The following is a 27,205-nucleotide window of genomic DNA, read 5'->3' on the forward strand; positions in this document are numbered from 1 at the left end:
GGCCAATTTGAAAACAGGCAGCAGGTGAGAAAGCAGGAAGTGGTGACCGCGTATTCAGTTTAGAACATACTGAAGGACCCGTTTATCTGAAATAACTTTGATAAAGAAAAGGTGAGCTGTCGCGAGGACTGCTTCGTATGGCTGAAATATGGCTGGTAGCTGCTGCACCGCTAACGTAAGTCACGTGTTATCATCCCATCACAAACCAACAGTTTTACTACTGAAACAAATATGCATCCCAATGGCCATCAATTATTCACAGATTTTTACTATTTGCAGGCCGACCCGGTCTTTATCAAATAACGTCTACAATGTATACAAATGTATATTTTAGTGTTATTTTTAGTTATTTATTTATTCATAGATTGATCCTCATCGGCATAGTTGGTATTGGAGTAATCCAATAGTAATTAAAAGTAAGTTACATTCCTTTAATATTATGGTACCTGGTACTATGGTATTTTTTAGTAGGAAACTACTCACTCTATTGGAAATTACTTTTTGAAAGTAGCTCTCCCAACCCTGAAATGTATAAAAACATTGATGAAAGGAAAACTTCAAAAAAATATTTGAGTACCAAATTCCTTCAGACATCGTGAGATTAATACAAGTTACCTTTGGCCTGTACAATTTCAAGGGATGCTGAAAGTGGTGGCTATTGGCTTCCAAACATTTACTATGCAGCACTGCTTGAGTAACGCTGGCCAGATTGTCCCATGGGAGCAAAAAACAAATAACGGCGAACGATGGCCCGTCTCTCGAAAAACTCTGTGGAGTCGATTTGAAGGCACCACATTATCTTATCCGTACTTTATATATTTACCTACATACATACCTTAATAAACACGTAACGCTTGACCGGTTGGAGTAGTTTGGAATATGATGCAGTATATAAACCAGTATTACAGCCTTCATTTCATTTCTTCCTTTTAGCGACATTGTTTCTCAGCCTATGTCGTCATGGAGTTGAAAGTTCTAGTTACATTTCATTGTGTCAAGATCGTGTCAAGATTCTTCCCGGTGACTTGAGCCGTGAGGAGCTGTCACCTAGGAACTCCACCTGGCCCGAGCCGAGTGGGAGGATCCGGTCCGGACCACCCTCCCCGCCCTCTGCGAGGCCTGTTCTGTCACAGAAGAGGCGGGGAGGTGAAATCTGGCCCAACAGGTCGGATGGGCGCTCAGATAGAAAGAGAGAGAGCCGAGTTGCCGAGGGACCGAGCAGCTTGTCAGTCAGGTGAATTGCGGGACGCAACAGGCGGGAATCGGACAATGACCTCTCTGTGCTGCTGAGAGGGATCTGTGCTCAGAGACGAGACACAACGACCCTCACCTCACTGGACGAGAGAGGAATTTCCCTACGGTGCCTCTGAGAGTTGGAGCGCAACTCAGGAAGGAGCAGTAGGAGGAAGAGTGGGAGGAGGGTCTACTGAAGAGGAGGAGAAGGGGGAGGAGGGGGGTGGGGTACACACTGTGGGACCGTGGAGTGGACACAAGCGGAGACATGCTTCACTACGGGCCGGGACGAAGGTTTTCCAGCACCACCACCACCACCACCACTGCCGACTCGCTAGAGTCCGGAAGCGAGGTAAGAAGTCCCACAGTGAGAGCACATCCTCTCTGTCTCCTAGGCGTCTTGGGTCTTCTTGTCCTCTGTCCACTCTTTATTTTGCAAGCCCTGGTGTGTCTTCACCCCTCCCTCCTATCTTTTCTCGATGCATTTGGACAATGTCTGCGTGAAACAGGATGTGTACAAGAAGAGTGTGAAAGGCGAGGCCAATGTGCTGCAGGCTGACCACTTGTCATTAGTGAAACAATGCATTGGCATAACTGGTCTTTGGAGACTAATGCCCTCTCAGCTTGTTTCTGGAATTTGGGCAACAGCGACAACAAAAACCTCAACCTGCAGGCACCAGAACTCAAGTCAAGGAGAAAATAACAAAAGATTAAGTATTGTGTGTTTGACTTTTAAGAAAAGTACTTGAGGCAAATGTAATTTGTTGTTGTTGTTCTTCTTGCACGATATATACGTTTTGACATGACACCAAAGTGAAGTGATAAAGTAAAAAAAAAAAGAATCATAAAGTATGATATTTAAAACCTCTACAGTAATATATATTCATTATATATCTGCCCATAGTTATTAAATACAAAATTCTGTTTATGTTAAATGAAAATCTGCACGTATTTTACAAATGTCTTTTTTTAAACGATCGATATTTTTGTCTTCATTCTTCTTCTTCTTCTTCTTATGATTATTATGCAGCCTGGTGATCGACTGGTTAACGCGTCGGTCTCACATTGCAGAGGTTTAGGGTTCGATTCCAGCTCTGGCCTTCCTGTGTGGAGTTTGCATGTTCTCCCCGGGCCTGTGTGGGTTTTCTCCGGGAACTCCGATTTCCTCCCACATTCCAAAAACATGCATGGCAGGCTGATTGAACACTCTTAAAATTTAGAGTCTAAATTGTACCTAGGTGTGAGTGTGAGCGCGGATGGTTGTTCGTCTCTGTGTGCCCTGCGATTGGCTGGCAACCAGTTCAGGGTGGACCCCGCCTGCTGCCCAAAGACAGCTGGGATAGGCTCCAGCAGGCCCTGGATGGATGGATGGAGCCATTCTTTTTTGTCACTGTGTCCGCCCCCACATTTCCATAGCATGAAGGCTCCAACAGCTGGCTTACAAGACGCAAACAGTTAAATGGATGGATGGATATGGATATTGATATATGTATATGTGTGTGGTTTTAAAAATACAAATAATGTTAATCGTGTCGCTACTTAAATTAATTAAATACATTATTTATCAACAATATATATGGGTTTAGAAATGCCAAAAAGCTCCCATGTTTTTTATTGTCCATTCTATTGATGGTACTATACAGTAAATAATGGAAATTCAAATAATTTGTATTGTATTATAAAACCTTTACTTACCATCTAGGCAAATGTTTAAATAACAGTGCTATTTGTCATAAATGTGTGAAAATCAATTAACCGCTGGTCATATAAGAATGTAAAAACAAATAGAGTATATCACTTGACAAAAATATTGGGACAATGCTGGAGTCTTCATTTCCTGAAATGTGAACATTCAGTGCATTTTTTTTTTTTTTTCGTTTTTGTGCTCTTTAGAGGTCAGTCAGGCGTCTCAGGTTGACTCTCCATCCAGGAAATGCCAACAAGGAGCACAAAGCTGCGAATCCAGAAACGGTAAGTCAGTTTTTTTTTTTTTTTTTTTTTTGTACATCGCTGAAATTCCACATTTATCCATGATGCATGCTGCCTTGACTGAAAAGACTTCATCATAAAGTTCCTCGAGATGTCTGGTCTGTGTTGTTACGTAATCAAGACTGAAGGGCGTATGCAACAGTGCCTACATGTGTTTCACATTCAACCAGAGGACAACTGAAGCTCTGTTGTACAACTCATGTGTTGTACAGCGTGAGCAAAAATGATACATTTGTAAGATGTGTTTTTATTTGAGGAATGAAGGAAAGAGAGGAAGAATACAAAAATGATGAAAAAGGACTTGAGGAAGTTAACAATTAAGGATGGTACTAAGAGAGGGAGAGGGAGAGAGAGAGGAAAGAAAGGTGGAAATATCGGAAGAACATAAGGAAGGATGGAATGTAGGACAGAGGAAAGGAAGAAAGGAAACACGGACCTATGAAAGGAAGGATGGATGCAGGATGGAAGGCAGATGAGAAAGAAGGATGGTAAAGAGGAAGGAAGGAAGGACAGAAACAAGGGTGGTTTGAAAACATGAAAGGAGAAAAGGAAGGAAGGAAGGTAGGACGCAAGGAAGGAAAGAATGCTATGAAAGGAAGGAAAAAAGGTATCAAAGATGCATGAAAGAAAGGATGGGTGGAAGAAGTTGTCAGAAAGGAAACAAACAGGATTGTCTGAATGTGAGGGGAAGGAAGGAAGGGTAAAAGAATTCAAGGTAGGACAGAAGGTAGGAAATACACAAGGGTGGTATGAAAGTAAGGATGTTGGAAGGAAGCAAAGGAGGGCTGAAGGAAGGAAGGAAGGAAGGGCTGGAGGGAGGGAGGATCGATGGAAGGAAAGCAGGATGGTAAAAAAGCAAGTAAAGAAAGAAGGAAATAAGGATACTATAAAAAATGATGACTGGTGAAAGGAAGGAAGGAAGGATTGGAAGAATTGAAGGAAGGACAGAAGGAAGGAATCTATTAAGAATGGAGGGAAGGAAGTAGGGAAGGGAAGGACAAAGGATGGAAGGAAACAGTTGGAAAGACGCCGGAATGAGCCAGGTCAAAACCCACACACAGACTTGAAACGCTCAAGGCCTTTTCACACAGCACTCCTGCAAAGCACTACTTTTCTCAAAATCAAACTCCACAACCCACTTCAACATAGTTCCTTGGCACCAAGATGCTATACGACAGAACCAAAGTATTGCTTTTATTGATTTGGCCTGAGCCCAAAATCACTGAAAATGAAGAACGGAGAATAGGTTCCCTGACAAACATTTGCGAAAAGTTGAATGCAGAATGGCAAACATATGTGGGTTCAATTGACATTTTTAAGCACCTTTTCCAAAATGTGCACATTTTATTTGACCTCTGCAGGCACGCCGGCTGCCTGTTCTCTTCCCAGCTGTTGCATTGAGTGCGAAAGTGATCAGTGGTTCTGCCTTCAAGTAAATGCGAGTGCTGACTATGTGTACATGCTTCAGGCACTACCTGTGCACGGCTCTGTGGGTGATTGCAGTGGGTGACGCCGCCCCGGCCGCTTTTGTTTGGATACAGCATGACGAGGTGACTCGTAATATTGTTGTGGCGGACTTGTGTTGCGTGTCTCTTCAGGACCCTGACGTAGACGTGGCTCTATTTTGTGAGAACTTTGACCCGGTAGGATTATGCCTTGTGCAGCCACCCACACACACACGCACACACTGATAAGGCAATGCTGTAATATGCGAGTGTGCTTCCCTTCCAGAGGGTGTGGTCACGAGGGTTGGAAGGGACGAGATGTTGTTAGAACAGTGACAGGCGAGGAACTCGTTTGCCGCCTGTGATGAAGTGTTCAGTGCGCCCTATTATGACACGGGCGCACATGAATACCTTGCGACACCTTAGTCAGACATCAGGTGTTTTTATGTGGTTTCATGGCTCATTAGGTGGAGACGTGATCATGGCGCACGGATACAGTGTACTCGAAAAGTACCAGGAGACTCATTTTGGACGTTGAACTAGATTTTGCGACTCATAGAAATGCAATAGGGAGGAGCTGGCTTCCTGTCGTATTTAAGTTTCAAAAAAATCTCGAAAATAGATGTCAGGAAAGGTCTACTAGAACATCTGAACTTTATTTTGGTGTAATCAGATGAATTTAATCAGATGTGATTGGTTAATCCTGAACACGGCCGCATTCCAAGTGTGTGTGTGTGTGTGTGTGTGTGTGTGTGTGTGCATTGTTGTGTGTGTGCGTTTGTGTAAAATTATTACATTGATAATGTTCAATTTATCATTTAAAATGAATCAATTTTCATGCAGGATATTCATACCCCCAAAACAAAATGTTAATAAATACCGGGCCCCAAAGTAATACCTCCTCCCCTTTTTTTTTGTTTTTTTTTTTTTGCGGCCGCCAAATTCCTGGTTGCAACCCTGCTGGTCTCAAGCTGAAGAAAAAAAAGCTCAAATTCTCCACATTGCACACATGCAGCTTTTTTATTGCAGTTTTATATTGAAAAAAAAGTAACAAGACCATTTGTCGACGGAATGAAAATGACTGATATCTCTGTTCAAATGTAGGCATTAAAATTACGATGTCCGCAAAATAGAAATATACAAATACCTGAAAAATCAACCTGCTTTGTAAGTACAGAAATAATTTGTACTCTGTTAGTTCCTCCCACTGTTTGAATCGTCTCCAGCTGGTTGCATACGCACGACCATTGTGATGTCACAACATCTGCTTTGTCGCTTTCATAACATGCGCTTCGATGGCTTTGTTTGGAACTTGAGGTGGAAAAGCGACAGGATTTTATGTTAGTCCCCATGACACCATCGCTCGCCCTCCATGAGCTCACCTTTGAAACTCAACTCGAATGGACTAAGTAAAAAGTGACATTTTGCTGATGCACTTTCAGCTGTTGGTGGAATGGGACAAACAGTCAGCAAAATAAAAGCACTCACAAGGAAGACAGAGAAGACGCTAACACCGACCTTCCTATGTGTTAAAAGGTCAACCTTAGCTGGAATCAAAGCTAGGAAAAAAAAAACCTACTTGAATAATGATTCATTTAACCCTTGGACAGCTTATCATATTTATCAGCTTACAGGGTACATGAAAGGGTTCAAATGTATTTGACATACATAAAAGTTAAATCAAAACTGAATCTAAATAAAATCATATAAAATGAAATGCAAATGTGTTGGACTTAAAAGTTCAACGGAACCCAACTGTGATCTTTTGGCATACCCCCGGTACGTACCACCGATGACTGATCTGGAGCAAAGACCCTTGCTTTAGTTTTCAATTTCGGTGACGAACTCCCTTATCGTTCGTACAATGAATCCCTTGCCGCACGCAGCAGGATTTCCTGCGCAGTGCTGAAGCAGTGTGGCTGATATTCTGCTGCAATCCAGATAAACAACAATGCTGAGCTGATTCAAGGCACAAGCAAAGTTCACGTGGTTATTAACTGACTTCCTCGTGTCCTCTACATGGGGTCAAACTTAAAATCGGACACTACGGTCAAAGACGCTTCATTTGGTCGAGTATTGATTGATCGATTCTGTTTTTTTTTGTTTAGATTACATTTAAGTTTGTTTCCTTGTGTCCTTTAAAAAAAAAAAATCATTGTCTCCACCTGTTCTTATGATCCTGTTCCTTGTGTTAACCAATCAGTTCCCTCAACCCGTTGGGTCTTGTTCAGATGTTCCTTGTTGTCTCATCACTTTGCTTGTATTTAGTCCCGTGGTTTCTGTCAGTCTTGGTCGGATGGTTGTGTTGCTGTCACGTTGTTTGGTTTTACAGTCACGGGTTTTTATTTGTTTGTAGCTTTGATTTATTGGGGTTATTCAGGATTTTGTGTTTTTCATGTAGTTTTTCCCAGCGTACCCCTGGTACGCTCCTGCCTCCCTGCTTTTTCGGGTCCACTACATTCACGCAACATGACAAGCCTGACCACGTCATGCAGTGAAATGACCGTCAAACTAAAATGAAACATGTTTGACGTTCTCAAAAGTAGTTTGTCGTAATGCATCTATTCCAGTGGGACCTGATTCTTGTTAACTTCTTTTATTTATGTAAAATCAAGTGCACATGCAAAGTCAGAATGGAATACAGTAGTCCATTGCGTGATAAGGGGGTGGGGGGGGGCGCTCGAACGATCACGATAGATAAAGCATTTTGATTTCCAAAATATATTTACGCATGTGAATTAAGACATTAATAATTGCCTTGAATCAAAGAAAACATGATGAATCATTTTCTTATGAGATGTTTGGTGGGGGAGGGGGGCGCTTCTTCATTTACAGTAATCCACACGCGGCAACCTGGACCAAAAATGAATGCCTAACAAGCTGCGACGATGGCCAACATGTGACACACTCGTATCGTTAGAAGTCGCCTTCAGTCGACTGCATTGCAATTTTTTACCACAAAAGTCCGTCTTTTTCCCCCCAAGTGGCCCTGACTGGCGGTTGAATGAAGGCTCTTTGTGTCTTATGTCCTTCATGACAAAGTCACGCGATACAGAGGAACTTTTGTGAGCAGAGCACTCAACGACACAGTAAAGTGATTTACTATCACTCTGGCATGTAATTAATTCAAAGACCTGTATTTACGTTGTTTGTACTTGTCAGCGTGCTCTCACTAATGGCCACAATATTAGGTACACCTACCCAATATTTTTTGGGTGTATTTTTCTTATCTGTGTAAAAGCAGATGTTTTTTTTTTTTTTTTTTTTTTTTTTTTTGGAAGCAATTGTGATTCAGATAAGCTTGTCCAGATGTCCCTAATCGTATATTCTCTTTCTGGCAACAAAACAAAGAGGAACATGGTGGACTGTACTCGCTTTCCGACAAACTCACACGGTTTTGGTTTCGGTGAAATAAAACCTATGTAAACACCGTCAAGCAGTGTGTATTTAAATGCATTGTAACAGTCAGAGTTGGCATTTAGTGTTGTGTTGTTGAGAGGTTTCACGAAAAAGCCGGTAGCGTAGCTTTTCTTCGGAGTCAGGTGAAGTGTTGGAGAAATAAGGGGCTGGCCTGTGTCCATATGACAACACTGCTGTCTTTGTTCTGCTCCTCTTCATTCTTTACCTCCGCCCCACGTGAAGACTGATTCCTCCTTTGATAGACAACAGGTCTGGACTGTCGGTTTGGATAGATATTCGTTGGCACATGTTTTCAATCAGTTCAGAACTTTAAGCATCATCAGCCAGCACTGCTGAATGCTAATATGAATTGTCTTCGTGCAGGATGGCTGGAAGAAGAGGAATGGCATCATTCAAAGGGAGAGGCCAGCTGGCAGAGAGTCACCCAAGCCGGTACAGTAGGCAGACACATGAATAATAGACACTGCACTGCATGTACTCTACACTCACCAGCCAAAACACGAGGTGCGCTATCTAAGAAGAACCCATCCAACTAACATATCATCCATCCTCTTAGAGATACAACTTTAATTTAGCTCACAAAAAAACTCAATTTCAATCGCCTGGTAGGCTTTAGTTTATTATTTTTTTAAATATATCTAGATTTTGTGTATTCATTTGCCAGTATAAAGATTCTTGAAAAGTTCAATGCTTCAGAAGTGCAGTCGATAAAGTGTTGATATATTATTTCATTCAATTCCGGCTCTGGCATTCCTGTGTGGAGTTTGCATGTTTTCTGTGTGTCTGCGTGGGTTTTCTCCGGGCACTCCGGTTTCCTCCCACGTTCCAAAAACGTGCATGACAGGTTAATGGAACACTCCAAATTGTCCCGAGGTGTATGTGTGAGCGCCTGTGGTTGTTTGTCTATGTGTGCCCTGTGATTGGCTGGCAACCGGTTCAGGGTGTACCCCGCCTGCTGCCCAAAGACAGCTGGGAGAGGCTCCCAGCACCCCCACGCGACCTTAGTGAGAATAAAGCGGGTCAGATAATGTATGGATGAATGTTTCATGTTTCACTCACTGTGATAAAGCCAGAGAATTGTTTGTGTTATTGTTGTCATCTGATTTATGCCACTATACAGCGGTCGCATCTCAAATTTTTTATTTATTTATTTATTTTTTACTGGCAAGTAAAATCCCCCTACCGTCCCCCAAAAAATAATAATCAGGTAAACGACATCATGCATCTTGAAAAACATGACTCATGTCAGTCGTATTGTATATTATGCAACACATAAAGCACTTTGCACAGCCAGAGTAAAAGACAGCGTTCATATAGGGTCTTCTGCACAACACGCGCCAATCATTTTAACGGTAAATAAGCAATCACTGACAAAATAAAAAGCTTGCAGTGAAATGTGAATAGCTGTTACTACTGAAGCGATACACAGTGCAGCGCAAACAAGATAAGGAATCAGCCTAGTGAAATAGTCGGTTGGGGCAGATTTGTCTCATATTAAAGTGCATGAATCCATCCATGTGTACAAGGTTATTCGTGTTTGTCCATTCAGGAATATGCAATGTGATGCAATATAGACATACAGTATGATTAGCACAATGAACCACCAGACCATACAGAGCCTCTGACACATTCAATATTTGCTTTTTTTTTTTTACATTGCCGCTGTCTGCTTTGGTTCATCTGGCCTGCTGGATGCCCAAAAGGCAGAAGAGACAGCAGTGTGTGTGTGTGCGCGCACACACACACACACACACACACACACACACACACACACACACACACACACACACACAGGCGCACAAATAAACACACACAGTGATCGGCCCAGCTGAAGGAAACCTGAGCGGTGCGATCTTGTCTCCCTCAGCACCTGGGTGACATGACCAATGGGCAGCCCGAGCCCTCGCTGCAGCATCATGGGCCCAAATTCTACGGCCTAGTGCAGAGTAACAGCCCGGACAGACAGCAGCAGGTGATGCCGCGAGAGTGGACCGTCAGTCACCTTCGCGATGAAATGAAGTACATCAAGGAGGTGAGCGGAGGAGCGACGCAAAGCATCACAACACAATCGTAGTGATATGCTCGATGTTTGTTTGTCAGATAACAGATCTTATCTGCACACTTTTTCACGGTGTGTTTATGCAGGTGAGAGATTCTCTGGAGAAGGTCAGAGAGCGCATGTACGGCCAGTTTGGGGGCATGCAGCAATCTGTGCGGAAGCTCTCAGAGGAAGTAAAGGTAGGATAAGATAAGATTATGATCATCGCTTGATTGTCATTTGATATGAGGGATGTCCAAAGTACAGCCCTGCATATATATTGAGCCGCTGAGAGAGTGGGCTAACTCAATTTTTGTCATTTTTTTCAAAATTAGGTGCAAAAATGAATTAAGAAAAGGCCTGTACAAATGAATGACACACAGAGTCAATTTTAGTATTGTACTATTTTTTGAAGTCTGGTGATGAATGTCACATATCATCTTTTATGAAATATTATTTGACTTGTCTGCTGTTTGTCTGTTGTTTGGACTAAAACCACAATCTTGAAATCACTCTCCTGCAAATTTACAACCAAGGAGTTAGCGTAATCTAGTTGGCATTGGTTCAATTAACCGTTGACCCAACCCACGTCATTTGCTTTTATTACGTAAAGCAGGTGTGTGTGTGTGTGTGTGTGTGTGTGTGTGTGTGTGTGTGTGTATGTATATGTCACTGTTTCTTGCATCCTTGACTTTTCTGCAGCCCCTCTAAGAAAAGATCTAAACCAAAACAGTCACGATGGAAGTATTTCAATATCATTTTAAAATGATACTACTTCGTAATAAGAATACTAATACTGCTACCACCGCTGCTACTGTTTATACTTCATGGCCATCCGTGAAGCTGCAAATAATTTGGCGAATGTCAATGGATGTGTGTTTTTACAGACTGCCAACTCCCATCGCAGGAGTCTGGAGTCAGAGGTGAGGATCCGCACAGCGGCAATGGAGAGATTTGATCAGATGAACAGCTCCCTTATATCATCCAATATCGGCCTGCAGGTAACAAACTGTGTCTTCGTGCCTGTAAAGACAGACATAGCTCTTTGCTTAGGACAATTGTCTTGCCTTGGTAGAAATCCCTTCTGGAGAACTGTCAGAATCGAGTGGACTCAAGGGAAGAGATGAATAGTTTGCGCAGTACGTGTGAGCGAGCACAAGAACAGCTCCGAGACAGGGAGAGAGAGCTGGCCGCGGCACAGGCTGAAAACCAGACGCTCAGACTTCAGGTAGGATGTTTGTGCATTGGGCCTCGTCGCACTGTGTGACATCACTGTGGAAGTACCTGCTCTGACACATTCATGGCAACAATTGTTACTTGTGGCTGGTGTGGCAAGTCGCTCTCCTCGTAACAGTCCAATAAGAGATGTCAGACTAGTTGTGCGGGATTGTGTGAGAAAAAAATCAGACTCTTAGCACACACGCATATTGTTTACATGTGTCCTGACCAGCTTGACACACGGCATTCTGTTATAGATACAGGTATCTGAGACATAGGTAGAAGGAGGGAAAGCAATCAGCAAATTACAGTGAGTTGAGAACCTAAAGTAAATAGGGACAGAGCTCTGACACCAAAAGCGAAGCTCGACAAGTAATTTACACCCTGCCGAAAAAAAATGGCTCATACTCTACTGTAATAGCCTATAGATGCCACAAGATAGTTGCAAAGGACTACTTTTGTCTAAATGAAGCTCCTTAACTCACTTCAGTCCAAGACGCCACCAGGTGGTGCCAAAGCAATACCTTTACGGCAATCAAATGTGAGTTTTTCAGCAAATAACACCGGATCCATGCAAATCAGTGAATTTGCAACTGCTGAGCCAGGAATATGCGGAGGCTCCCGAAATAAATGTTCACAGCCACCACATCAGGTACACACGCACAATCTAATGACAGAAATAAAGACGAGAAATAAGTACACATAGCAGACAGCTTCTGAATTTTGCCATGCGTTGCAATGTAGATGAAAGTATGATGACATTAACCCCCAGGGAGTATACGCACTACTTCGCGAAAAAATGGTAAATTGCATTTTCATCGACTTTTTAATGTTGAATGATGTAAGATTTGTTTTTTTCATCGTCCGCTATAGGTACAGTTGAAGTCGATCAATCATTGTCTTTTGGTCCCCAACCATTTTTGCGCCATGGTTGGGTTTCTTGTGAGCACACAGTTGTGTGCCCGCACGGTATTGGACATAACCTTTTGGCGACAAAGATTGAGCTTCACTTTGTGCTCATTCCTCACTGCCAGTCCTGATGGCAGCAATGTGAAGACTAGCGACGGTTGTAATAGCCGACGCTAGAGAGGCTAACCGCTTTTCTCATCTCCAACCATCTTATTTTCATACTGTCGGGGCCAAATGCTACATTCCGAGTTCACTTCAGTTCTACACCATGCACTGCATGACAATAATGATATTATTGTTTTTGTAGACTTATAACCTCTCACAGTGTTAGTCAGAGCTGAAAATTATCTTCGCCCATTATGTAGTGGACATGTCCCTTATCCAACGATGGTCAGTATTTTTTTTTATTGTTTTCATCCCAGAAATGGTGCTTGACTGGAAGAAGCAGAAAGTGAAATATCACAGTGTTCGTCTTTGCCCTCCATTGACTTCCACATTATAACCAACGCCCTCTTCAGTTCTTTGTCTAAGTGTCTTTCACTTTTCCTTCCCTTTAGTTCATCATGCGGCTGTATAAAGCACTTATTTCACCATCCAGCATTGTAATCAGTTCACATCACCTCAGGGTGCTCACAGCAGTCATTTTTTTCCCTTGCTGTCCAGGTGGAATCTTCACGGGAGGCCAACAGTAAGGCCCTAATGGAGCTCTCCATGGCACTTGAAAGGGACTACCAGGAAAAGCTGCTGGAAGAGCAAAAGAAACACAGGGAGGAGATTGAAATACTCCAGGTCTGCACTATTTACTTTTTGATCAATGTGATGCATCCATTGCCAAAGACACCATGTTTCATAAGAACATGTGTTGGGCAATTTCATACAAATGTCAGAGCAAAACGTGTTTTTTTTTTTGTGTTTTTTTTTTTTTATGTACTTGCTTACCCAGGCACAACTGGACGACTACATCAGACGACTAGAGGAAGCTGAGATGAATATCAGGATCGCAGAGGCCAAAATTGCTGAGCGGGATCTGCGGATCGGTGAACTCGAGCGCCTGCTAGACTGCATGGAAACGGTAACCATTACAGCAACACCACCACCAACGTATTACATGCATGTTAATCATGTGACCAATCCATCAGGAAAAGAGCCAACTCCACCAGAAACTGCAGGAATGTGAACGCCGTCTTCGCCTGTTGGACACTTGTGATACAACAGATGGAGCTGTAGTGAAAAGGTATCCGACCAATGTCCAAAAAGGGAAGACAACAAGCTGCATGTGTGATCAGTGTTCAAAGAGGAAAGGCAATGTTTGGTCAACACCGCTTTCCGAGTTTTGTTGTGGTGAGTGCGACATCAAGCTCAAACCAGTTTGAGGTAACAATGACTGCCGGTGGTCGGCAGGTCACACGAGCTGCAAAGTGAAGCCGGAGGTCTTCGAGAGAGGATCAGACACTTGAACGACATGGTCTTCTGCCAACAGAGGAAGGTCAAAGGGATGATTGAGGAGGTGAGAGAGGTCATTTGAGGTTGCCTTTTTCATACAGGATTCCTTTTAGAAATATGGTTAGGGTTATTTATTTATATTAGTTTGGCCGAAACATGCGTCGCTGCAAATGCGTCCCCATCACTATTGTTTTCATTGTTGACAAAGAAAAAAAAAACAATGGCCGATTTGTAAAAAAAAATCCAATGTTGGGGTTCTCATGTTGCAAAACATGCACACCAAAAAAATGGGATGGGAGACATTGCACAAAAAACTGACTGTATGCTCACTTCATCCAGAAAAGACCCTTTCAATTTCAGCAATTTCTTGCTGTGAGACAACAGCACAAACGATTAATCCACTGGACTGGTCAGGACAACACCAACAAACCTAATCAGTGCATCTTGTGATGTGGCTCTCATAATCGCATGATTATCTGTGTTGAAACGGTGAAGGTGCAAACACTACGAGCTCAAGTTGCTGAGAAGGACATGTTCATCTCAGAGCTGCTGGACCGAATTGCAATTGTGGAGTGTGAGGTAAGGCTGTGTGTGTGTGCGTGCGTGTGTGTGCATGCGTGTGTGTGTGTGTGCGTGCATGTGCATGTGTGTGGATGGGTGTGGGTGTGTGTGTGTGTGTGCTAGTGCGGTTAGCTTATCTTTTGGTGATGAGGGGTGGCGAGCCTGAATTTTGAGCAAGGAACGTTGGTATGAGGTGACCACAGTCTTTGCATGAATATGACAGTCTTGTTTCCTGTTTTCCTTTTCCTAGAATAATGAGTTAGAAGACAAGCTCAAGTATTTTATGTCCACACAGAGTAGTGAAGAGGAGGATTTGGACTTTGGGAAGATAGGACTAGTCTGCAATACTCTCTCGAGGTAAGGAGCAACGTTGAGTGGAGCGTTTCGTTCAAGGGGTGTGGCGGCTTCTTTTGCTTAACGTGCGATTGTCCAAACAGAGTTGACGAAGCACCACGGCATGAGGTTGACTTTCCTGTTCTGCATGAATCCACTCATCTTCATCCTATAGAAGAACACCCCCCATCTGAACACGCTTTGTTTGTCATACCACCTCCGCCACAAAAACGACCTCCACCACCCCCAGATTCCGCTTTACCATACACATATGCTTCACTACCCCCCGAACCTCCTTTATCACCCACACAACCTCCCCTGCCCCCACTGCCTTCATCACCCACAGCATCCTCATCACCCACACCGCCGTCGTCACCCACATCACCCCCATCATCTCCCACACAAGCATCAGACGAGGCTATTATCCGCCGCCCTTCCCTCTTCCTTACAATGGCTACTCAACCAAGGACGTTCAGGCATAACATCCCTCCTCCCAGCAGGGTGGAGTCCAGTTTACTTCGCTACACTCCCGTTGAGTACAGCCGCTACCTGGAGGCCAACCCGACACCACAGATTGACACGTACTCCTCAACCCGAATGTCGTCGGAATCCCAAAGTTATGAGAACCAGCCCATCGACGAGGTGGACGCGGGAACCGACACTCTGACGGCATTGAATCAAGACGAAAGTTTGACCGCCTCCAGCAGAGCAAGATCGGGGATTGCGTACCTTGACACGCCATTCTTGAAATTAATGGAAATATCAGCAAATATCAAAGTAGAGTAATTGGAGAGGATACAACATTTTTAGGATACATTTGACAGTGAACCCCGCCATTTATCACGGCTAACCTATAGAGACCATAAAAAAAAACTAAACATTATTCAAATGATTTAATCTCTGTGACACACTTTAAACATATTTTTTTATCTTATTAAAACACACTATTAAAGTATTCCTTACTAGTATTCGTGATAATACAATAGGATAATTGCTTTTTAATTTATTCCTGAGTTGTCACACGCTCTCACACAGTTCTCTAAATAAGAGGTAAAGTGTGCTTTAAAATTTTTTTTTTTATCAGTCCTCAATCTAGTATAAGCGCAACCAACTTTCGATTTTGGCAAAACGGGTGAAAGTACTTTCTTCTGGTGTGGGTAAATGGCAGAACCCTATGGCAGGGGACACAGCACTTAAAATGTCTTCATTGTCTTTAATTTGCCTAAGATGTCTCCGAGAGCTACCAAAGATGACAATATCTCATTTTTAGGCTTTGTTCAAGTTTATGTACACCATATCATATATGTAGGAATGACTTATTTACATATTTAAGGTTTGTCTGAAGACACTAGCTATAAAGGAAATCAAATTTGATCAAGTTTGAGTTGAAACAATCATGGCATTAACCCGTTGTTATGCTAATTATGGTAGCATGCACTGGAAGTCCACAAGCCTGTATTCCTGGTTTGGTCACACGGCACACCACGTGTAGTGGATTGACATTTACTGTGAAAATGACGCATAATACAAAAGGGAATTGAAGTTTGTCGATTCCAAATACCAAAAGGTTCAACCAAACCATAGAGTATAACTAACAGGGATACAATATTTTCTCGCTGCTTCGTAGGGGACCTTTTGTGTATTTTCTCTTCTCTTAATTGCGCTGCATCTACTTCAGCAGTGCTCAGTACTGCCTGGCAAATGGGGACTGGCCTGAATACTGTAAAAACCCATAAAATAAGATCGCTTAAATGTCTGCGATAATGCTGGCACTGCGATATAAAGGGGGTTCACTGTACATGGACATTTAGAAGCAGGAAGCTACAGCTAGCAATTCTGTATCTTAGCCAAGTACAACAAAGTTTATTTTAATGGGCATGGGGGGATTAATCAAAATCAGTATCAGGTTTTTTTTTTTCACTTTTTTTTTTTTTTTTTAAATTTTAAATCAAGAACTCATCAGCCAAGCTCTCGCATTACCATATCTATTGTTTTACATGTAGCCTTCCCTGCCAAAACCTTACATTATTTTGTATGACTTAACAAAATACACTATTTACAGAATATTTGTACGCAAAATGCTGTACAGGTAATTACAATGTCTCTCAAGGTATTTATAGACTATTTTTTGTTCAGCTTCATTTGAGACCCAAGTCTTTGTGCAAAGATAGCTTCCAGCTTCATATCAAAAGCTAGCATAAGACAAAACAGCCTTATGTGTTTACTTTGATTTATTCCTTTTTTTTACTTTCGCATTTCTCTGTTCGCCTTTGTGAACATATACTGTAATTTCAGGTGATGTTTGCACAAAGTACTATAATATGAAATTGCATACTGTACGTGTATATAATCTTATATTATGACTCATGTTTTGTAAATAATAATCTGTTTTGCTTGTTTACAATAAATGTACTGAAGAGGGAAAGTAAAAAAAAATTAAGGTTTTTATGTGTATATTTTCTTAAAAATGTATATTGGCTCTGGATGTATCTAAAAACAATGTTTTCTTATTTTTTACATTATGCATAAGATATTTATTTACATGTGATTTGCCTTGAGTTGGGAATATATATTAAAAATCATATGACTGTACATGCAACTGAACATGTTCACAATGAAATTGATGGTAATGATCACTTATTCAATATCCATCCGTCCATATCCTCACGAGTGTCGAGGGTGTGCTGGAGCCTATCCTAGCTGCCTTCGGGCAGTAGGCAGAATACTCCCTGAACTGGTTGCCAGCCAATCGCAGGGCACACATAGACGAACAACTATTTGCGCTCACGCTCACACCTAGGGACAATTTAGAATGTTCCATTATAACCTTACATGCATGTTTTTGTGAATGTAGGAGGAAACCGGCGTGCCCGGAGAAAACGCACGTAGGTATGGGGGTAACATGCAAACTCCATAGAGGAAGGCCAGAGCCAGAATTGAACCCTGCACCTCTGCACTGTGAGGCGGATTAGCTGACCAGTCGATATAATGTAAACACTGAAACAGAATTATGTGTCATGTACAAATGTTACAATGTGTATACATTTAAAAATCCAGTTCATTGTTTAAAATAATTGGTTAATTCAAAACCTAATTAATTTTTCATATTACGTAAACACATTTTAACATATTTAAAAATGTTTGACCTATTTTCTTAATTGGTTTAACTACAGTAATTCGAGTTAAATTGATTCTTTTACTGTGACCTACTCTAAAGATTTTATTTTATTTTATTTGCCCATCCCTCTTCTCTGCAATCCAGACTAGTACAACAGTTATATCAGTCAGATGTTGTCAGCGATACTACAGGTAGGTTTGGTTTGTGAGACAGTGCTGCATATCATTCCTGTCTTTAAAAGATATTGTAGACGGTAATTTAAAATACGAAAGAGGAAGCGGTTTCCGTCCATTGCCTCTGACCTGCAGAGGGCGCTCGAACACACTCTACAATCGTATTGAATCAACCCTGATCCTCCACCCAAGAAGAAGAATACCACTTTGAAATGTTGTACCCACCATTCCAAATAAACCTGTCTCTTTATATGAGGGTTATCTAGTTTCCTCCCCCACGCAACGGCTTAGGAACCCCTCCAGGTTCAAGGACGACTCTTTGCTTCGCGAGGAATGTCGCGGTGAGGTGTGCGGCGTGTTCCCGCTGTTTGCGAGCAGCTGTGGCTAAGCTTGTTTAGCTCGCCAGGATGTCCGAGCGCCAGGGACAGGTGGGAGACTTGAACAAGCAGAGCAGAGAGCAGCTCCAGGAACTACTACTGCGACAGAACAGCATACTCGCTGACAAGTAAGACCTAATAAGTGCACTTGACATCAATGAACACGATGGCAGTCAGACTGGGCGTAGTAGAATACTATGAAAAGTTGCGTGGATATGGAGTATTTATTCGATATCCTTGATGGCCATCTCAGCTCCATGTACAGTACCGGTATCCCCTTTGTCCTCACTATGAAAACAGTTTGACGCACTGCTCAAACAACCATGCCCCTATACTGGTGGTCAGCCAAGGGCAGGGAATAGATGACAAATTATTCACATTCACGCCTATGGACAATTTAGAGTCTTCGGTGTACCTAACATGCGTTTTTGGAATGTAGGAGGAAGCTACACGGTATACTTGTAGAAAACCCACACGAGCACAGGGAGAACATTCAAATGGCACCCAAAAAGGCTGCGTTTGAAACCCCCGAACGTCATCACTCTGATGCAGACAGTAAAATCTCCCTAAACTGAAAATACTGTAGAACATTATGGTTCCACAATGGGGTGTGACACTGGTTTGTAGAAACACAAAACAGGTTGTCCTCTCAATTAAAAACAGACAGGTGTTGCCACACTTGGCAGCCTGTTGTGCAACAAAATGATTCCAGCAAACTGGGACAATACATTCACAAAAAATAAATTGAAAAAAACAAAGGAGATTAACATGATCCATATCCAGAGAACAATGTGCATCCTAAATGATTGCTTTGAATATTAAGTTTGTGTTTTTGTTGTTTGCAGGAGATTAATTGAGTCTCTTTCTGACAAGGGGCAGCGATTAAGGGACTTTGCAGAAAGAATACGCCTCGCCATTGAACGCCGTGATGAAGAGGAGCGGAATCAGAGTTTGGTGTCAGCAGCCAGGGCAGAGTTTCAGTCCAAGTACCGGCGAGCCTTCACTGGTCAAAGTGCAGCAACCGCATCACAACAGACTGAAGCCTCGCCCATCTGCGTTCATGTGGAGGAGGAGAAAGAAGACACTGCTGAAACCATGGAGACAGCCGCCCCCGTGGCCTCTCCAAACTCCATTGGAGCAAAAGAAAGTGACCTTGCAGAGGCCTTGGAACGGGTCACAATCTCCACTCGCGCTGGTGACCAAGGCAAGGATGCCGTTCAAACCATTGCAACGGACAATTACTTTCTCAGGCAACAGACACCAAAGAAGCCTCATGTTGTAACCGTCCTGGAACGGACAGAGAACACCATGACACCCGAAAGGCAAAAATTCAAACCGAACCAGTAAGCAGATCCGAAGAATCAGTATTGAAACAATACAACCGTTGCTAATGTCATTCAATCACCTTGGTTTTCCTTTGGTGACTTTTCCAGGCTACCATCTCGAGGTGGCAACTCTCCATCTGGCTCCTTATCACCCGGCCAGTTGTCGGAAGGCTCGTCTCCGCTCTCCAGGCAGGCCCGGAAGGAGCTTGACAAAAAGCACCTGGATGACATCACGGCCGCAAAGCTGCCTCCTCTCCACCACACTCCGGCCCAGCTTCTGTCTCTGCAGGAGTCCGCTGACCTCCTGAGAGCACAGACGAGGAAACAACAGGTTAGTCCATTCTTGCAGGCATCACACATTTTCTCTGCATTCTTCTTTACCAAAAAAACAAAATGAAAATTCAACATCTGGTACACTTAGATGAAATGTTGACATTGACTCATAAGAGAAGTCAGCCTCTCTGTCCCTTCCTGTGAGTGAGTTTCATGACTGGTGCGGTACCTCTGGAGTCGTATTTAAAAATAAGAACCCAAAATAGAAGATTAAGATCAATTTTTCAATATATATATTTTTTTGAGTACCAGAATTTTTTGATTAAACGTGTTTATTGGCGGCAGAAAGACAAACAGCAATGTCTCTTGTTTGATGGCACGCATCAACTGCCTGTGACGGCAATTAATGTGTGCGTAGCCTCTTGTGGCAAGAAGAGTGCTCTTTTGTAAAAAAAAAAAAAAAAAAAAAAACAACTTTTATTTACCATAAAAACTGGTAGACGCCCCCACCCCCAAAACGCAGCAAGTTACGCAGCGGTGTTCGAGAACCTTTCTCAGTCACTCTTTTTGTCAAGATACTTATTTTTGCTTTACTTTAGCCTATATCCTCTATATTCACTCCTACACAGCCGCTTAACGTTATGCATGCAGACTTGCACATTTCTTATGCAGCCCGCATGCGTGCTCCATCCGCAAATGGCTGATGAATATTCAGTATGCGCATAGAGTCGGGACACTTTTATTGGTCCACTGTGCTGTGTTGGGTGATTTCATTGTCACATACAAGATGTTGGCTACATCTATTGACGTCTTGATGATCGTCAGTAAATATTCAAAATGAAACCGCGTCACATTAAAAGCCGGATTGCTCAAAGTGTGTGTGTGTGTGTGTGGGGGGGGGGGGTAAATGCAAATTGATCAGTTATCATGATCATTAATAATCATAAAATAATACATGATCAAAATGACTTGTTTTATTAAAAAACTTCTTGTGGACAGTAAAACTCATGTAATTTGTATTTCTTTGCTTTCATTAAACCTCTTCACACATGCCGTAGTAGTCAAGAGCAGAGCAGTGTGTGGCACCGGGACATGCCAGCATCTTGTACATCCAATGAAAGAAATTGTATACAAGGAAGGTAACACATTTTAAGCGACATGCAGGAAGACCTCAGTTTCATTCTGCTACATTTTCATGACGAGTGAGTGATTTTGACAAGCACTCCAAAGACTCTTGTTTGTGATACTGACCCATCACGAGCTTCTTCCAACTTGAACTAATGCTCTAACTCAGTGGTTCTCAGCTGTTGTAACTTGTCACCATGGAACTCGCGTTGCCGCCAAGTCATGATCCAATTTTGTTGAAGTTTAAGAACATAAAAAAAAAAATAAAAAAAAGTAGTATTCAAAAATAGCCATTGCAAATATTTCTGAAGTACATTGCTGTTTACCGGCTTGTAACTCGTAAGGTAAAAGCACGAGCAAATAAGTGCTTTATTTATTTATTTATTTATTTTTAGCAAAAACACTATTGAGATTTGTAAAAAGATTTTTGGACTGAATTCTTGTATTTTAAATATATTCATTTTTAATTGTGTGTGTTTGTGTGCACATATACATACATACATACATACATACATACATACATACATACATACATACATATATATATATTTAGTTTTTTATTGAAAGTGATTTAAATAACATTTGGGTGTGCTGGAAGCTGTCATATCCTTGTTGGAAATCTAGGGGGCAGCATTTAGCCTGCATCCACAAAGACTGCATTCTGTGTTGAACAAAGCAGTGCTCCTAATCATGAAAACCTGCAGACCATGTTGCATGTCCATGACCTTTTCTCAAGCCTCGGTCCGTGCATTGAACCTAGTGTGTCGAGCTTAGCCATGTGCTGTGGTTCACGGCAGGAGCTGCAGGCCAAGCTGGCAGCACAGAAACTGTCCGAGGGGTTGAAGATGTCCATGGGGAGCTACAGTCCTGACGGTGGCCCCATGGCAACCTACAGAGAGGTTCATGATGAAGGAGCGCAGCCCTCCTCAGAAGAAGACTGATCTGGCACGGTCAGATGGGAGGAAGACCTGGTTGTTCCGAAAGGGCTTTTACTCCAAGGGGATTCATTCTTGAGAGGACGCGTTGCCTGGTGCGAACAGTCGATGATGTCTAGATGGACTTGATGAATGTCCGCTGATGAACTTTGAAGGATTCAAACTTGTTGAAATCCGGTGCTACATTTAAAATAAACACGAGTGTAATGGAAATTCCATTCCAGCGTATTCAAACAAGCATCTAACTATTTAGCATCAGAAATTCCTGGCACAACAACACAGTATGCGATATAGGCAAGGGCCGATTCTGATAGCATGATAACCGTGATCAAAAATATCGTGTTATCTGAAGTGACCTTTTTTGAACTGTTGGAAAAATAAAACCAGCATCTTTTTTCCATTGAACACAATCTACTGTATTATTATTATTATTTAAGGTTTTAGAATATTTAGTGCAGAAGAGACATTTAATATTTTAAGTTTAAATAAAGAAATATTAACAGTCTTCTGTTTTAATTCTACTGTCGAAGTCACAGCCTCCCATCACAATGGTAAGCTATTTTTAGAATAGATCTTTGGGCTACTCATGTTGTCCTTAGCACCAACCAGTACCTGCCAGGCACCTACTGTACTGATTTATTTATTTTTACGACAGTGCACATTCATCTCTCTTCTGTGCGTAACTGCTCACCCCTCCCATCTGAAAGAGGAAGGGAAAAAAAAGTTAATTGGAGACAATTCACCTCAAAGAGGCGGATCATTTACTCAACTCTGCAAGTAGCCAATCATATTATGCCGTACTTTGAAGTCCTCTCAAAAAATAAATAAAGTTATTGGTGACAGACAGTACTAGCGGTTAATGAAACCTTGACTTATATCATGACACTAATTGGCCCATCCCAATTGTGATATAACTACAGTATTAAATCAACATGTTTTCTCTCTGGACTGTCGAGTTGCAGTCATATTTTCTCTTTTCAAGCTGCTCCACTAGTGTGAAACCCATCTAACGGTGAACCCCAACTGCTCTCCTTGACTTGCATACATACAATAATAAATCAATGACTCATCGATAAATCAATGACTCATCGATAAATAGTGTCACGAGGGTCGCGGGCGTGCTGAAGCCTATACCAGCTGTCGTCGGACTGTAGGCGGGCTGCACCCTGAACTGGTTGCCAGCCAGTTGTAGGGCTCACATAGCCAAACAACAATTTGTGTTCACAATCACACCGAGTGACAATTTTAGAGTGTCCCATGAGCCTGCTGTGCATGTTTTTGGAATGTGGGAAGAAACCGGAGTACTCAGAGAAAAACCCATGTAGGCACGGGGAGAACATGCAAACGCCACACAAGAAGGCCAGAGCCGAAATCCAGCCCTGCACCTCTGCACTGCGAGGTGGACGTGCTAACCGGTCGATCATTGTGCCGGACCGCTTCACGACATTGTTACCCAATAAGAACACCAGGGGCACAGTTTTTCATTGCAGTGATTTGGTACATGTGTGAGGGTCAGTTGCCTGGTGTGCAGCATTGCGTCACTGTTGTTGTTGGGTTTTATTTATTTTTTTGCCGATTGCCCAATTTGGCCGTATAGTTGGTCAGCCTACCTGGAGAATTCATTGTGGCAACTGATATAAGAAAAACTGTATTTCTTCTGAAACGGAGTAAAAAAAATACCATATCGGAATGTTATGGTTTTTTTTTTGTTTTTGTTTTTATTTGCCAAGTGACTCATGAGTTTGCTATCATGTATTTGACTGTTGTTCAAATATCGTTTTTTATAATGTTTGTTTAGTGCAAATATGCGGGTTGGTATACGTCTGTGAAGTGTTGCAGATGAGGGCGCCGCTTGTGTAAGATCACGTGCGGCGTTATCACGCAGAGATCAGTGGCACGTTGGAGAACGGTAATCCAGGAGGGGGTGAAATATTGAAACATCTGGACTGCATTTGAACGGTGTTGTTGCTGGCTGCGGCCGCCGCGGTGGGCGGGCAACATGGCAAATAGCGTCTTTCGGCTTTGCTAATACGTGGGAGATAAGACGTGCCAGCTACAGCCCGTACCTTTCCCATCATCCTTCATCCAGCACTCAAAGCGCTCGCCACGTTAATTCAAACAACGTGACGCGAAGAGCGGGATCACGCAGGTCAGAGTGACGTCTAAAGATGCCCCGTGATAACCTTTAGGAAATGTTGCTGAAATCATCCTTCTGATTGCTGATAGGCTCCAGAGTGGCCCGTATGGATGACGTCCAATAACAAACGAGCTCCGCAGAGGATCCTCATTGGCCTGGAATTAATCACAGCCCACCTCGGTGACTGTTCCCAATTATGGGGCACTTTTTTTTTTTTGTCGTTAAAGGGGAACTATTCACACACTTTCTATCAAAGCTTTCACGTTGTCCACTGATGAGGTTGTTTATACCTCTAGTCAGGTCCCCGGGCCCCTTGTCTCACATTCATAAGCACCCCATGAAGTAGTCTGCAAGTGATTTGCTCCAGCTCTCGCGTCCGAAATTACACGTCACGCGGGAATAGAAATAATTTGATGTTTTGGAGCGGGAAGTGGAATGTGATGATCAAGAGCAGTCAGCTCAGTCTTAAATTAGATATAAAGTATGATGTATGCATTGAGTTGGGCCCTCGGCACCATGATTGGATTATATCTGCCAGTTTGCGGAGTCTGAGCTCATACATTTTTCCACTTGTCATTTTTTGGGGGGGGCACACAAGTAGATGAAATAATGTAGTGTGCAGCCGTTTTGTGCGGCTGGGGTTCCAGCCAATCCGCGCATCTCCATCAGTGCTAGCCTTCCCTCCACCTATTGCACAAGACATGAGTCAAGTAAAGCTGTCCCCCCCTTTTTTTTTATCAGTTCTATCACTCATGTTTTTTTTTTTTCTTTTTACTGAGGAATTGTCCAATTTTTCATGCACTACATTTTTCACTCCAAGCAGATGCTGGCGATGACTTTTGTATCGGAGACAATACTGTTTGGATTGTTCTTCTGACTCCGCATATGTGTGTAGCTATGACGATGATAGGAAGATTGCTCGTGATAATGAACATGTGACTTGTTTTACAAACGACATGCATATATTGCCTTCAGAGAGAACACATTGATGGGAATGACTCTTAACTTCTTTTTTTGAAACTTTCTTTTTTGCACCCAAACTAACCAGATAGAACCACTTTCCTGTAAACACGACACAGTGTCCCGAAAGTCACTATCCACTTCCTTTTTTTCGTTTCGTTCTGAGTTATCATTTGAATAGACACAAGGCCATCAGAACTTGATAGCTTAGGCGTCGCTGTTTTTGTAAGCAATTGAAATAGGGGCAGTGTTGCGAAATTGCTGCCTGGCAAGTCGTTTTTATGTCCGGGACTGCAGTTTGAAAAGCTTAATGGCCATCACACTGTTCCAACACACAGAACAGTTCATGCTTTATGCATGGCAAGTTGCTCAAAACAGGATTTGTTCAGGACAAACACACAGCTACCACCGCTAATGAAAACCCCAAGCAACTCCAGCAGGCGTTGGGCGCAAAGCCAGAGAAAGTCTATCTAGAGCGCTGAACTGGACTGAACAGATGGAATAGTGAAATGATACGTTTAGAAATACTGCAAAGCCGAAACTGTAAAACGCTGATGGCTTCATGTCTCTCCAAATGGTTGCTGAAGCAAAATGAAAAAAAGGAAGTGTACATTGTGACTCGTGGTACGCAAAACTCATGTTAACTGTCTTCAGCGATTGTTTCTGGTTGGAGACGAGCCTATCGTGATGGCACATTTTGCCTTTTTTTAAAAAAAACTCTTATTCCCCTTTCAGTCACCAAACACATTTTCAATTGGCTTAAATTGTACATTTGGTGGTCAAAAGGAAAACTGCATCCAATCACGTTTTTTGGTTACACTGGTTGTATTAAAGCAAGCTCATAATAGCTCACGGAACCTATTTGTCGAGACACCATGACAGCTAATGCGCACAGCCATAATTGACCGCAAGAGGCGGAGCCGTGACGTGCGGCTTTGACAGCCATCTTGGCCCGGCCGCCTCCTCGGTTCAACGCTGCTTTACTGACAGATCTGAGTCTTTCTGTCAATTTTCCAGCGTCATTACTGATAGAAGGTCCGTCAGTTTGTCACAGACGATGCCTGTCTTGCTCCATGTGTCAGACGACGCTGGTGCGGGCCAAGTTAGATCCTTTCAGTTTAAATAAATATCCAAGTCTGAATGGTAGATCCCGGGACGTCTCGATGTCGGATGAGGAAGCAGGCAGCGCTGACGTGCTCGGTCGTGGCCTGCATAGCATTTTTTTTCTTTTCTTCGTATATTAGGATAACCTAGCAAGAAAAAAAAATACAAATGACGCCCATAGGCAAGCGATTCGGTGTATTACTCAATAACAACTGGTGGGTCAATGACTTCTCATCACATCCATTCCTACCATGGTGCCCGCGATAAAATTAACCAGGGGGGATTATTTTGACAAATACAACACTAGACACAAAAATGGGAGCACCGGGTATTCACCGAACTTTGCAATATTATTTTCGTTTTTCTTTTTTCTTGACAAGAGTTCCTTTCTCCATCAATAATTTGAAATGGGACCCCAGAAGTACGCTTGAAGGTTTGGGCTCTGGCTGGCCCCTTTTAATAGCTTCAAGTTGTTGTTTTTTTTTGTCGTGAAACCATTATTTTTATTTATTTTTTAAATTTGTGCATGTGTAATTGAGTGGCACTAACCACAATAATGCTGCAATATGAAATTATTTCGCTTGGTGTCATTTTTTTTTTAAAGTACATGTATCTCAAAACCTGGCATTTTGACAGAGTTCTGTTGACTTTGTAGTGATTTGGCACCATTTAAAAAATATTACACGCGAAACAGTATAATTCCTTGGCTCCGTTAATTGAAGTCATAACTAAAGAGAGGATGCAAAATCAAACGTTACAATCTAGTAAAACCAATCACACGCGTTTCGTCTGAATTACAAACAGGCCTGAGTGTGATTTATGTACAGGTTGCCAGAGAAGCCCCTCGATTTTCATGGCTACATGGCAGAAGCAAATGAAAGTAAAGCCAAGCAGTATCTCATAGATCTTTTAGAGTCGTAAAGTGAAATATGATATTTAATGTGCGTGCACACTCTTAAATCTGGAAAAAAGGAGGACCGGCGCTTTGAAATTAACGTTGAAAGGACCGTGTTAGACGGTCTTTAGCAGATGTTATCTGTCTTCCTATTGCGGGTTTAAAACACCAGCAAGCAGCATTCGAACAAATGT

General features: G+C 42.4%; 2 protein-coding genes across 5 annotated transcripts; both read left to right on the top strand.

The window, feature by feature from the left end:
* Positions 1-987: 987 nt before the first annotated feature.
* On the top strand, positions 988-15,901 carry myzap (myocardial zonula adherens protein). 4 transcript variants are annotated; one of them, XM_019886894.1, is made up of 14 exons: positions 988-1,585; positions 3,127-3,204; positions 8,451-8,519; positions 9,955-10,119; positions 10,233-10,325; positions 11,013-11,126; positions 11,201-11,353; positions 12,916-13,041; positions 13,196-13,324; positions 13,392-13,486; positions 13,654-13,759; positions 14,191-14,274; positions 14,552-14,613; positions 15,090-15,901. In XM_019886894.1, the coding sequence occupies exons 1-14, from the start codon at positions 1,502-1,504 to the stop codon at positions 15,373-15,375; spliced, it is 1,644 nt and encodes a 547-aa protein (XP_019742453.1). In that variant the 5' UTR covers positions 988-1,501; the 3' UTR covers positions 15,376-15,901. The 4 variants fall into 4 exon arrangements, with proteins under 4 accessions (XP_019742453.1, XP_019742452.1, XP_019742451.1 ...); XM_019886893.1 differs by having other exon boundaries at positions 990-1,585; positions 14,507-14,613; XM_019886892.1 differs by having other exon boundaries at positions 991-1,585; positions 14,694-15,901.
* A 2,141-nt stretch (positions 15,902-18,042) lies between these two features.
* On the top strand, positions 18,043-22,320 carry polr2m (RNA polymerase II subunit M). The gene is made up of 4 exons (XM_019886895.1): positions 18,043-18,385; positions 19,103-19,600; positions 19,691-19,913; positions 21,778-22,320. The coding sequence occupies exons 1-4, from the start codon at positions 18,288-18,290 to the stop codon at positions 21,919-21,921; spliced, it is 963 nt and encodes a 320-aa protein (XP_019742454.1). The 5' UTR covers positions 18,043-18,287; the 3' UTR covers positions 21,922-22,320.
* Positions 22,321-27,205: the final 4,885 nt, after the last annotated feature.

Source organism: Hippocampus comes, unplaced genomic scaffold (assembly GCF_001891065.2).
Source record: "Hippocampus comes isolate QL1 unplaced genomic scaffold, H_comes_QL1_v1.1 scaffold261, whole genome shotgun sequence".
Taxonomy (NCBI): domain Eukaryota; kingdom Metazoa; phylum Chordata; class Actinopteri; order Syngnathiformes; family Syngnathidae; genus Hippocampus; species Hippocampus comes.